The sequence below is a fragment of the Sturnira hondurensis genome, unplaced genomic scaffold (genome assembly GCF_014824575.4).
Source record: "Sturnira hondurensis isolate 20B ecotype Veracruz unplaced genomic scaffold, ASM1482457v3 Scaffold0001509, whole genome shotgun sequence".
Lineage (NCBI taxonomy): Eukaryota > Metazoa > Chordata > Mammalia > Chiroptera > Phyllostomidae > Sturnira > Sturnira hondurensis.
This window is the reverse complement of record NW_028074140.1, coordinates 562,522-574,802: the sequence shown is the minus strand read 5'-3', so window position 1 is coordinate 574,802 and position 12,281 is coordinate 562,522. Positions and strand designations below refer to the sequence as shown.

General features: G+C 37.4%; 1 protein-coding gene across 2 annotated transcripts in view; it reads left to right on the top strand.

Moving 5' to 3' along the window:
- The window catches only part of SLC27A6 (solute carrier family 27 member 6), a 68,815-nt gene extending 61,405 nt beyond the window's left edge, over positions 1-7,410 (top strand). For both annotated transcript variants that reach the window (XM_037028427.1, XM_037028433.1), the window contains 4 exons: positions 350-548; positions 1,473-1,570; positions 4,409-4,539; positions 7,007-7,410. In XM_037028427.1, the coding sequence (XP_036884322.1) occupies positions 350-548; positions 1,473-1,570; positions 4,409-4,539; positions 7,007-7,183 (605 nt within the window). In that variant the 3' untranslated portion in view covers positions 7,184-7,410. The remainder of the gene's footprint in view (positions 1-349; positions 549-1,472; positions 1,571-4,408; positions 4,540-7,006) is intronic.
- The last annotated feature ends 4,871 nt before the right edge of the window (positions 7,411-12,281 follow it).

The following is a 12,281-nucleotide window of genomic DNA, read 5'->3' as shown; positions in this document are numbered from 1 at the left end:
CCATGGTGTTATTTATATCACTGCCATTATTATCAGTGGTGAAATCTACATAATGCAAAAGAAAAGTAGCCATTGTTCTATCCACCCAGGATGTATGTACCTTTTTTCACATTCAGTTTTCTTTTTGTTAGTTTTTCCAAAGTTACTTGCATTTTTGGCAGTCTGCAAAACGATGTGCTTGTTTGCTCTAAGCACCCAGAGCAAATGATGTCAAATATAATAAAAATAAGTTCGGAGGAAAGGAAGATAGGCAACACTGGTTGTGTCAGTCAGATATAAATTAGGTACATGCCCGCTGTGTATAATAATAGTTTTATTCAAATCACTGAAAAATGCCTTTTTCTCACAGGAGAACCCGGACTTCTCATTTCTCAAGTGAATAAAAACAATCCCTTCTTTGGTTATGCTGGAAATAAGAAGCACACGGAAAAGAAATTGCTATGTAATGTTTTTAAGAAGGGAGATGTTTACTTTAACACAGGAGATTTAATGGTCCAAGATCAGGAGGACTTCCTTTATTTTTGGGACCGTCTTGGAGACACCTTCAGGTATGAGACATTGTCGGTCACACTGCCTGTTCAGTGACTGGGAACCCTGCTCACAGCAAGGCTCTATGGAAACATCTCAGACCATGTGCTCTTTACCTTCAGGGCAGACACAGCCTTTTATCTCAATCATGTGTCCCCATTTAAAAAAACCATTGGCTGTCTGTTTCTAGGTTGAAACATAAGTTAAATTTTGATGTCAATTTTTATCATTATTTTAATGACTCCATTTGGTTCCAGTCAATAAGCTTCCTTTTTTTTAGAACATCAACCAAGTAGATAGACACACGGTCTAAATGGTAGAGTCAAACAAAACCAGGCTGGCATGGCTCAGTGGATTGAGAGCCAGCTCGTGAACCAAAGGGCTGTGGTTCAATTCCCAGTTAGGGCACATGCCTGGATTGCAGGCCAGGTTCCCAGCACGGGGAGTGCAAGAGGCAACCACACATTGATGTTTCTCTCCCTCTCTTTTTTCCTTCCCTTCCCCTCTCTCTAAAAATAAATAAACTCTAAAAAAAAGAAAAAGAAAGTAATTTCAACTAAAAAATTGATTTTGTTGATTTCATCGACTTATCAACAAAGCACATCTTTAAACAGTGCCTTTTGGCCCTGGCTGATGTGGCCTGGTTGGGTGCCATCCTGCAAAGCAAAAAGGTTGCCAGTTCCTGGTCAGGTACTGCGGCACATACTACAAGCAACCAATCATTGTTTATGTCTCACATCAATGTTTCCCTCCTTTCTCCCTCCCTCCCCATCTTCCTAGAAATAAATAGTAAATAAGTAAAATAAAAATAATAACATAATCAATCATTTATGTAAAAAGGCTTTTTGTTTGCAAAACTGCCATCATTTTTGGTTACTTGGTACTTGCCCAGAGCCAAATTCTCCAAATATAGGTGTGCTAAATGGAACTTCTTTTTCATTTAGATGGAAAGGGGAAAACATTGCAACCACGGAGGTTGCAGACGTTATTGGAATGTTGGATTTCATAGAAGAATCAAATGTCTATGGTGTGGCTGTGCCAGGTATGAATATATTTCAGGTTTTAGAAGAATTCTGAATTCTTTTCTTTAGTCTGCAGTTATCTCACTAATTCAACATTTTGGTTTTTATATATCCAATAGTTATCTTCATCTTGTCATGATAAATAATGCCCTACAGAGGAAAAGTACCCACTGAATTTTTTAATGATTTTTTTTTATTTTAGTGTGGGTTGATTTTTCCCCCCATTGAAATTTAACGTGTGTGTGTGTGTGTGTGTGTTTGTGTGTGTTTAAGCAGAGTTTAAAAATTCTGGTCAGTGACTCACTGTTTGACCATAGTTACAGCTTTTCAATGGTCTGTTTTTTTTCTTTTTTTGGGGGGGGCGGGCATTAAAAATTTACTGCCATGGAGAAACATACACAGTGAAAGGAGCTTATCCTGAACAAAGCCAAGCAAAGAAATCACATCAATAGGGGTGAACATACAGTTGCTTATCTTATCTGCTCCTTTTTTAAACTGTATTTTATTAATTATGCTATTGTAGTTTTCTCAGTTTTTCCCCTTTATCCCCACTCTGCCCTGCACCCCCCAACCCTCCAGCATTCCCCTTGGTTCATGTTCATAGCTTGTACATATAAGTTCTTAAACTTCTCTGTTTCCTATACCATTCTCAACCTCTCCCCATCTGTTTTATTCCTACCAATTTCTCCTGCCATTCTTCCCCTTCCCCTCCCCACGGAAAACCCTCCATGTGCTGTCCATTTCTCTGATTCTGTTCTTGTTCTAGTTGTTTGCTTAGTATTTGTTTTTGCTGTTTGGTGTTTTTTAGGTTCAGTTGTTGATAGTTCTGAGTTTGTTGTCATTTTACTGTTCATAGTTTTTAATCTTCAATTTCTTAGGTAAGTCCCTTTAACATTTCATATAATAAGATCTTGGTGATGCTGAACTACTTTAACTTGACCTTATCTGAGAAGCACTTTATCTGCCCTTCCATTCTAAATGATAGCTTTGTATGATAGAGTAATCTTGTTAATAGGTCCTTGCCTTTCATGACTTTGAATACTTCTTTCCAGCCCCTTCTTGCCTGCAAGGTTTCTTTTGAGAAATAAGCTGATAGCCATATGGCCACTCCTTTGTAGGTAACCATCTTCTTTCCTTTTGCTGCTTGAAGATTCTCAATCTTTAATCTTGGGTAACTTAATGATATGTGCCTTGGTGTGTTCCTCTTTGGGTCCAACTTCTTTGGGACTCTGGGCTTCCTGGACTTCCTGGAAGTCTATTTCCTCCACCAGATTGGGGAAGTTTTCCTTCATTATTTGTTCAAATAAGTTTTCAGTTTCTTGTTCTTGTTCTTCTTCTCCTGGCACTCCTATGATTGGTTATTGGAACATTTAAAGTTGTCCCAGAGTTTCCTAAGCCTCTCTTCATTTTTTTAAATTCTTGTCTCTTCCTTCTGTTCCAATAGGATGTTTATTTCTTTCTTTTGCTCCAAATCGTTGATCCACGTCCAGGTTTCCTTCCTGTCACTGTTGGTTCTTTGAATATTTTGCTTTATTTCACTTTGCATAGCCTTCATTTTTCTTTCATTTTGCGACCACACTCAGTTTGTGAGCATCTTGATTACCAGGACTTTAAATTCTGTCGGATAGGTTGGCTGTCTCCTCATTGCTTAGCTCTCTTTCTAGAGTTTTGCTCTATTCTTGTCTCTGTGCAGCTGTTACATTATAAGGGGGTGGGGCCTTAGATATTCACCAGGGTGGGGCAACCCTCTTTGCTGTAGTTTATTGCTATCAGTCTGGTTGGTCTACCTGACTGTTTCTTTAATCCCTTGGTTCTTGGGAGTTCCATGCAGTTTGATTTTCTGGCACTCTGGTTGTTTATTGATTTTAGATTGGTTGTTAACCTCCTTTTTGTTGTTTGAAGAAGCAAAGGGTTACTACCTACACCTCCATCTTGGCCAGAACTTTATCTGCTCCCTTCACAATGCCCATTTTTGTTTGAGTGATATTATTTTTCTCTTTGTGACTAGAGTTTACATATGCCACACGAAACAGAAATGTGTTCTAGTTTAAAAGTTTAATAGCACTCACTTGTAGTTAAGTTGAATTTTTTAAAAATTACTTATTTAAAAATTGTTTGGCCTCATTTATCTATATGAATATGCAGGGTTATATCGTGATGGTAGAAATGGCAAATAAAAGTGACCGACATGAAATCACAAGCTTCCTCTCCACTGTCTTTTTTTTTTAATTAATGACAATATTTTCCAGCTAATGTTTGTGGGTGCTTGAGGACATGGGGGTGGCGATGAGCACGTGCGCGGGGGAGCAAAGGAAGTAGGTGTTTCCTCCAGTGGCCAGCGCCGGGTGCAGGGGAAGTGCTGTGCGAGGCTCCAGTCCCCGGGAAGGGCCACAGGTGGCATAATAAAGCAGCAAGTGATCTGTGGATTTAGTTATGAAAATACCTAAACCGGCCTGTGGTTTTTGACCTTAAAACTATACCCTTTATTTTTTACATGGATGCTTATTATGGACATTTCTCTGGAATATATTTGTCTTTAAATAAATTTTTCCCTTCATATTTTATATTAATGGTGGTAAGAGGCAAATCATGGGTCGTTTATGGTGTTTTCCATTCCATCTGTTTTATTTTTGTGGTGTAGACAGTCAGGGATAGACTGCCCTTCCCCGTTCCCAAATTATCTCTGGAGGGTTAACCGTACGCTCAGGGAAGGACCCACTCTCACCCTCCCGTTGCACTGTCTCCACTGCAGTAGTTTAATGTCTCCCTTTTTAGCAACTGGTATGTAATTGACAGTATTATTTTAAAAATTCACCTGGTATTCATAAAATAAACTGTGTTTCAAACTTTTTTTTCAGGTTGTGAAGGGAAAGCAGGGATGGCCTCTATTATTTTAAAACCAAATAAATCTTTAGACTTGGAAAAAGTTTACAAACAAGTTGTAACATTTCTACCAGCGTATGCCTGGCCACAGTTTTTAAGAATTCAGGTAATTTTGCTGTCTGAATTTTAAGAATTAAGGTAATTTTATTTACCCACAAAATTTAAAACCAAAAATCCTTTGGAGATGGATTCATTAAAAAATAATATTTTATCCTTTAGCTAATATGTGCATTTTATTTATATTAGAGAATTTTTATTTATATTAGAGAATTTCAAGAGCAATGAAAAGTCTGGGGATGCTAATTTATGCCATATTTGAAACCTAATTATAGAAGGTGGAGCATGATGAAATGCTAAGAGGTCTTTGTCCTAATTTTACAAATGAGTGAAATTGTATGGTATGTATCTTTCTCTAACTGCCCTATTTCACTTAGCATAATATTCTCCATGTCCATCCATGCTGTTGCAAAGGGTTAAATTTTTCTTTCTCGTGGCCAAGTAGTATTCCATTATGTAAATATACCATCAAAGTATTATTTATAGTAGTAAAAATTCTTATGTTCTAAATTCAATAATAAGAGGGAGATTACTTAAAATATTATAATTAGATGACATGACACCATTAAAAAGTGCTGTTTTGATGAAAATTACCTAACCTGGGGAGATTTACCTGGCATACTATTTTTTTTAAAGCAGAACATCAAATTGTATAAATATAGTGAGCTTCTACTTTTTTTTAAAAAAAAAGAAGAATATGTGTTTCATTTAGCATAATCCCATCTAGGTCCATCCATGTTGTTGCAAATGGTAAAGTTTCATTCTTTTTAACGTCTGAGTAACATTCCATTGTACGTATGTACCGCCACTTTTTTATCCACTCATCTATTGACAGGCACTTGGATTGCTTCCATTTCTCGGCTATTGTAAATAGCACTGCAGTGAACATCGAAGAAATAAGTCAGACAGAGAAAGACAAATACCACATGATTTCACTTATATGTGGACTTTAAAGAGCAAAATAAGCAAACAAACAATAAAAACAGACACATAGAGACAGAGATCAGACCGAGGGTTGCAAGAGGGGAGGAGTGTTAGGAAGTGCACTGAAAAAGGTGAAGGGATTAAGAAGTACAAATTAATAATTACAAAATAGCCACAGGGAAGCAAAGTACTATAGAGAGAATACAATCAATAATACTGTGATAACTATATATGATGATAGGTAGGTACTTGAAATATTGGGGGTCCAGCCTTGTAAAGTATATGATTGTATAACCATTGTACCCCTGAAACTAGTGCACAATAATATTGAATGTAAACTGTAATTGAGAAATAAACATAAAATTTTTAAAATATTTGTTTCTACACAGTCACCTCTAATTCTGTGGTGACATTGTTGGGTAGAAGAGGGGTGAGAATAGATGGGATCAGGGAAGGAGTTTCAAAGAGAAAGTGACTCTAGGATTAGTCTAAAATGATAAATCAAAATGACCAAGTTACTCATAGACCTTTACACAGACCAGTACATGTCATCTGTTTTAAAACAAGGTTGAGTCTCGGTGCTTGAAACTGCCACAGAGAGTCCACTCTCATCTCCTTTAAATCCCATAAAGTAGAGAATTCAACTTTCTAGATTCATGGCATCTTTAGTGTCTCAGTAATTAGTGTATGATACTCTTGAGCCAAAACAAATACCTAAACATTCATTTATTCAGTGGTTAGTTCAAAACAAATTAGTAAGTACGGGCCTAACAAAGTATTTGCCATTTGAAAAAACAATACATATATATTGAAAGAAACATGCTTTTATTTCATTTTCAAATAACCGCAGTGCTAAAGATGTGTACGTTGAGCATTACACAGCTCTTCAAGCCTTGGAATTGGATTGACTGAACAGGGCCAGCCTAACTCCATGTTCACATTGATTTGGGGCTGGAGTTGCTTTTTTACTGTAGCTCCCCTGATACTGTTTCACAAAGCTATGACATCGTTGATAAGAATGTAACAGAAAGTAATACTAAGCTAGTAGCTTGCCAGTGGTGACTGACAGATGTCACTGGGTTTATTTTGGAAATTTAAAATATTCCATGAAGAACCTGGAAATTCAGTGAGGTTCCGCAATGCACCTCAGTGCATAGCTTGGAAACTCAAGCTTTAGATCATTCTTTCCTCCTCCTGGTTCATAAAGTGTTCTTCCTGATGGAATAGATTGCTGTCTTTTACATTTTTTATATTGTTGGTGTCAAATGGCATTCTTTGTACATCATTTTGTATTGACATTGAATTGAAGAGTTAATGTTTCTTCCGTATATTTGTAATCAGTTGTAATCAGTTGTTGACTATGTTCGTAATTTTTATTGTTGAATCAAGTTCACAGGTAAATCAAGCTAAAGATTTAAATATTCCAGACGGCATATTTTATTTCTAATGTTAAATTACTAGTAATGCATAGAGACGGCCACTGGGTATGAAAATGTTATAACTCAGTATTACAGTCTATGTTGTTAAATGTGTTAACTTACATATTATAATAATATTAAATCATTCCACTAATCTTGGTCATTGCTTTGTAGGAAGAGATGGAAGTGACAGGGACATTCAAACCAAAGAAGTTTCAGTTGGTGCAAGAAGGATTTAGTCCACTGAAAATTTCTGATCCACTTTACTTCATGGACAACTCAAAAAAAGCTTATGTTCCATTGACCAAAGAAGTTTATGATCAGATAATGCTAGGTGAGATCAGACTTTAAGGTTTGGTTAACCTGTGGCATTTCCATATGCTTTCTCAGGAGAGGCAAGAGGAGGGTGTGTGGCTCTCGGTGCGAGACAAGGAAAGGAACTGACATTCACTAAGCATGTGCTGTATTTCCTTACTATGCAACTGCTTTTCTTTAATTAAGAACTTTAATTTGTTTTAATAACAGACTTTACTAGCCTTTTTACCTATTGGGGGATTCAGTGCATAACTAAAAATTTGCCTTGATAAAAACTTTTACCTGGCTGGTATAGCTCAGTGGATTGAGCGCAGGCCTAGGAACCGCACAATTGTGGTTCGATTCCCAGTCAGGGCACGTGCCTGGGTTGCAGGCCAGTTCCCAGCAGGGGACTCACGAGAGGCAACCATACATTGATATTTCTCTCCTTCTCTCCTTCCCTTCCCCTCTAAAGATAAATAAATAAAATCTTTTAAAAAAACTTTTAAATAATAAATAAGTGGGCAATGTTTAGATATTTAATAAGAATGTACTTTTCAATACTTAAAGTTTCTAGTTTTGAATACATGATTAAATTTTACTCGAATGTTTGATTTTTATGTGCCTTGTCCTGTTATTCAATAAAATCATCTTCATTAATATGTGTTTTGAGGTTCTGTTCTGATATTTTTAATTGTAAATGTCCAGTCAAAAGAAACTGACTGACTAAATGCATGCACTCCTATCTCCCATATCTTAAACACACACTAAAATGGTAGAAGAAACATAAAACTGTGAAACTACATAGGAGGAAAACGGGTAAGACCAAAGGACTCGGGAATTTTTCAAGATATATAAATGGGATCAAATTCACAATCAAATCCAGTAGAGCTAGAGAAACGACTTATAATAGATGGAAAGGAGAGACTAGGATATAACAGGATTTAATACCAAGATCAGAGGCAGAAAGGGCTTTGAGTGGGACAGGGCTGTGAGTGGCTGACTGGGAATACAGTGCAAGGGTTCTGTCATGAGCACATGGTTTGTGCTAATCTCAGTCTGGAAGCACCAGCCTCCAGGGTTTGCTTCAAGAGGGAGCCACACAAAAGACTCTCTTAACAAAGCTCTCTTCCATCGGAGGGGATTATTTATTATTTATTCATTAGCAAATACATGTCACACATCTGAGAAGTAGTCGCAGAGGCCCGAGTAAAGGAAAGAATTTGAAGTGGTGGATGAACAGAGCAGAGGCTTGTACTCCTCCCCGTGACTTGAGCACAGCAAACACAGAGGAGAAAACTTGGCTAGAGATGAACCTGTAGGCAGAGTGTTTGGATTTGATTTCAAACGCAGTGAGAAACAATGGAAATAGTTTAATCATGGAAGAGACACTATTAGAAAGATGATACGAACCACTGTGTGGGAATCAGATTGGGAAATGAGGCAAACTAGTTAGAAGTACATGTTTTGGTGAGTTTTATGGTTTGGGGTCAACTTTGGAAGGCTGTGGTGTGCAGTTGTTTGGGCAAGCACTAGTGCAGGTGTGAATGTATTTCATATACATGATTAAGTTTACAATCAGTTAATATTAAGAGATGTGGGTGGGCCTCATCCAATCAGGTAAAGACCTTAAGAGCAAACACATGTTTCCTAGAGAAAGAATTCTGCCTCCAGAGTGTAATGCGGAAATCCTGCTTCAGTTTCCAGCCTGCTGACCTGCCCTAGAGATTCCTGACTTGCCAGCCCTTATGATCATAGGAGTCAATTCCTTTAAAGATAGATACATGATATATATCTAGATATAAATTCGTATCTAATTGATTCTGTTTCTTTGGAGAACCCTGACTGATACACTATTATTGTGGTGTAGGCAAGAGATAAAATCAGAGTGGTGATAAAAGTATACAGATTCAAGATATGTCTGTGTGTAATTGGCTAGATTTAATGACGTTGAATAAAGGGTTAAGGGGAAGGGAGTGAATTACCTCCTAGGTTTCTGATTAAACAACTAGGTGGATAGTGATTTTATTGACTGGAATGAAGGATAGTGATTTTATTTACTGAAAACAGTAGGTATTGGGGTGGTGAGAATAGTGGGAATTAGTTCTGTTATGCCCAGGTTAACAGTGAGGTATCCACGGAGGGTCAAGTATACACGTGAAGTTTTGAATATGTGATTCAGTGGGCAGTTTGAGTTTGAATTTTGGGATTGCCACATAAATAGAATACTTAGTGTTAAGAAGTTTGAGGGAACCTCCTAGTAGCAGGATGAAAGATGACCCATGTCCAGCCCTGACAGCCTAAGACCAATGTGTGAGGAAAACTGCAGTCAGAGTTTGGGTAGAAGTGGAAACATGGGGAGATCAGAGAAGTAGGAGGTAAATGAGCACCATAGTGTCGCAGACCTACCAAGGGAACAGCCACGGGTGTAGAATGCTACTGGTTGATCTACAATGATAAGGCTAGAAAGAGTTACATGGGTTTGTCAGTATGGACGTCAGCAAGAGTGGTTTTTGACTGGTGGGAGGCAAAAAGAGATTCAGGTATGTTGAAGAGTGAATGAGACAGGTGAGGAAGTGGAGTGAACCTCTTAGGAAATTTTGGATTAAACAGGAACAGAGAAATAAAGACCTTGAGGGATATGTGGAGTCAAGAGAATGTAAATATTTTATTTATAATTTAAGTAAACCATCTTGATTGAAATAAAGCAATATTTAAATGAGACAAGATGAGACAGTCCACTGATGATTCTTGGTTGCATCCTGTCGCCCACCCTTGATAAACACTTCATTTTATTCATTTCTTATGAAAATTTTCACTGTTTCTTTATGAAGATATAGCAAATATGAATACATATTCTTATTTCTGGGCCCATTTTAAGCATATAAAATCCTATTCTGTGCCTGAAGTTTTCCATTTGATAATGAATGTGGAAGACCTTTCCACATTAGTGTATGGAGAGAGAGAGCTCTCTCATTTTTTGTAGTAGTTTTTGATGTATATATCACACATTAGGCAGCCACCTGTAGAAGTGCTCTTGGATTGTTTCCAAAATTGTGCTACTACAGGTAGTGCCCACATCAGTGGCCTTGTAAACATTCCTTCTGTGAATGTCCAGGTGCATCTGTTGAGTAAGTTTCTGAAAATGAGTTGGCTGGCCTGTGTTTTTATAATGTAGATAGGTATCGCTAAACTGACTTTTGGGGGGTTATAAACTTTTACATTCCTGCCAGCAGTGTCTGAGGGCCTGTTTCCCTATTCCCTTGCCAACTGTTGTGAAACTTTTAATTTTTGCCAATCTGATAAGTGAAAAACAGAAGTTAAGTGCACTTTCAGTATGTGTTTCTCTTATTAGGAATAAACTTGGACATTTTTATACACTTGAATTATTTTCTCTGAACTGTTTGTGCTTGTTACCATTGTCTATTTTTTTCTGTTACTTACCTTTTCTAAGAGATCTTTCTTTAAGAGATTATCCCTTATCTGTGATGTGAGTTGAGATATCCTCTCCTCTGCTTTTTATTTGTAGCTTTTTTATTTATTTGTAGCTTTTTAATTTATTTATTTGTAGCTTTTTTTCTCAAGCAGAATTTTTTTCTTTTCTCTCTCTTACCTTTTTCCCTGCTCTCCATCTCCTTTCTTTCTCTTCCTTACCTCTTTTTTTCTTTTTTTTTCCTTCCTTCCCTCCTTTATATAATCAAATAGTTTTATCTTCCCTCTTTGGTTTTATGAATTTTGAGTTAAGTTGGAAAGGCTTTAACCTCTTCGGTATCATAAAGAAATTGGTTTATATTTTCTTTCAGTGTTTTATGGTTTTTTTACATTAAAATATTTCATGTATCTAGAGGTTATTCTCACATGTAGTGTGTGGCGTTAATTTAACTGTCTTTCCTGGGTGGTAATCTTGTTATCTGAAGACCATTTATTTAAAATTTAATATTTGTCCTATTGATGTCACTTTTATTGTATTCTAAATTTTTACCTTTGTTTTAACCTTCTCATCATTTTCCATTTGTGTATCTGTCTAATTATGAACCAGTAACACTGCTTTAATTGCTGAGGATTTATGGTATGTTTTAACCTCATGGCTCTTCCTTTTTCAAAGTTATCTTAGATATTTTCTGCCTGTTTATTTTTCCACACAAATTTTAAAATCACCATACCTAGTTCTAGGAAAGGGAAGTATTTTTCAGTATGGAAAATAACAAAGCATATTTACATGCTAAGGAAAATAATCTAGTAAAGAGGAGAGGTTAAATGCAAAAAAGAAAAGAGAATAACTGGGGATGATTCTTAAGAGGGGGAGAGTTTGATGAAGGAAATAAACATACACGTCCAGGAAGCACAGGGAGTGCCAAAAAAGATGGATGCAATGAGGCACACTCCAAGACACTTCATAATTAAAATGCCAAAGATTAAAAATAAGAGGTGTGGGGGTGTAGGTGTGTCGACACCCTTCAAGGCCAGGCAGGTCCATGATATTTGTGCAGATGGAAAATATTCATGGAGCCATTGGAATGCCTGGCATGCCTTTATTCATGGGTGGGCTGTAAGCTGCATGTCTATCTGCATGTCTCATGTCATGGCCCCTGCTCCCCAGCGTGGCTGGCACCCATGATGGCACCTGATGAGAGATGTCCCCAGCATCTCTCATCATCATCGCCCCAGCAGGGAGTCCCTATCTGTTTAAGTGCTAGAGAGGAACAAAGCCGGAAAACTGCCAGAACATTATATAACATAATTCTGTGCATGTGAGCTCACTTCATGTTATGGGAACAGTTTATAGGACCCAGTCTCAAGGCTGTGAGAACATGGGTTATCAGGCTCCTCCAAGGCTATGAGAACACTGCTCCCCTTAGTTACCCAGGCACCTGGGTGAGGAAGCCAGACTGCCTCCACTTACCCTACAGTGGGGAATGGGTGAAGAGGTGAGGGAATTAAGTATAGATAGGTAGTTACAGAATAGCCATGGGGATTGTAAAATACAGTATAGAAAATGGAGTAGCCAAAGAACTTACACATAGGACCCATGGACATGAACAAGGGTGGGGGGATTGCCTGATGGAGTTGGGGGTGTGGGTGGAGGGGAGCAAAGGGAGAAAAATTAGGACAACTGTAAGAGCATAATCAATAAAATATAATTTTTAAAAGTCTA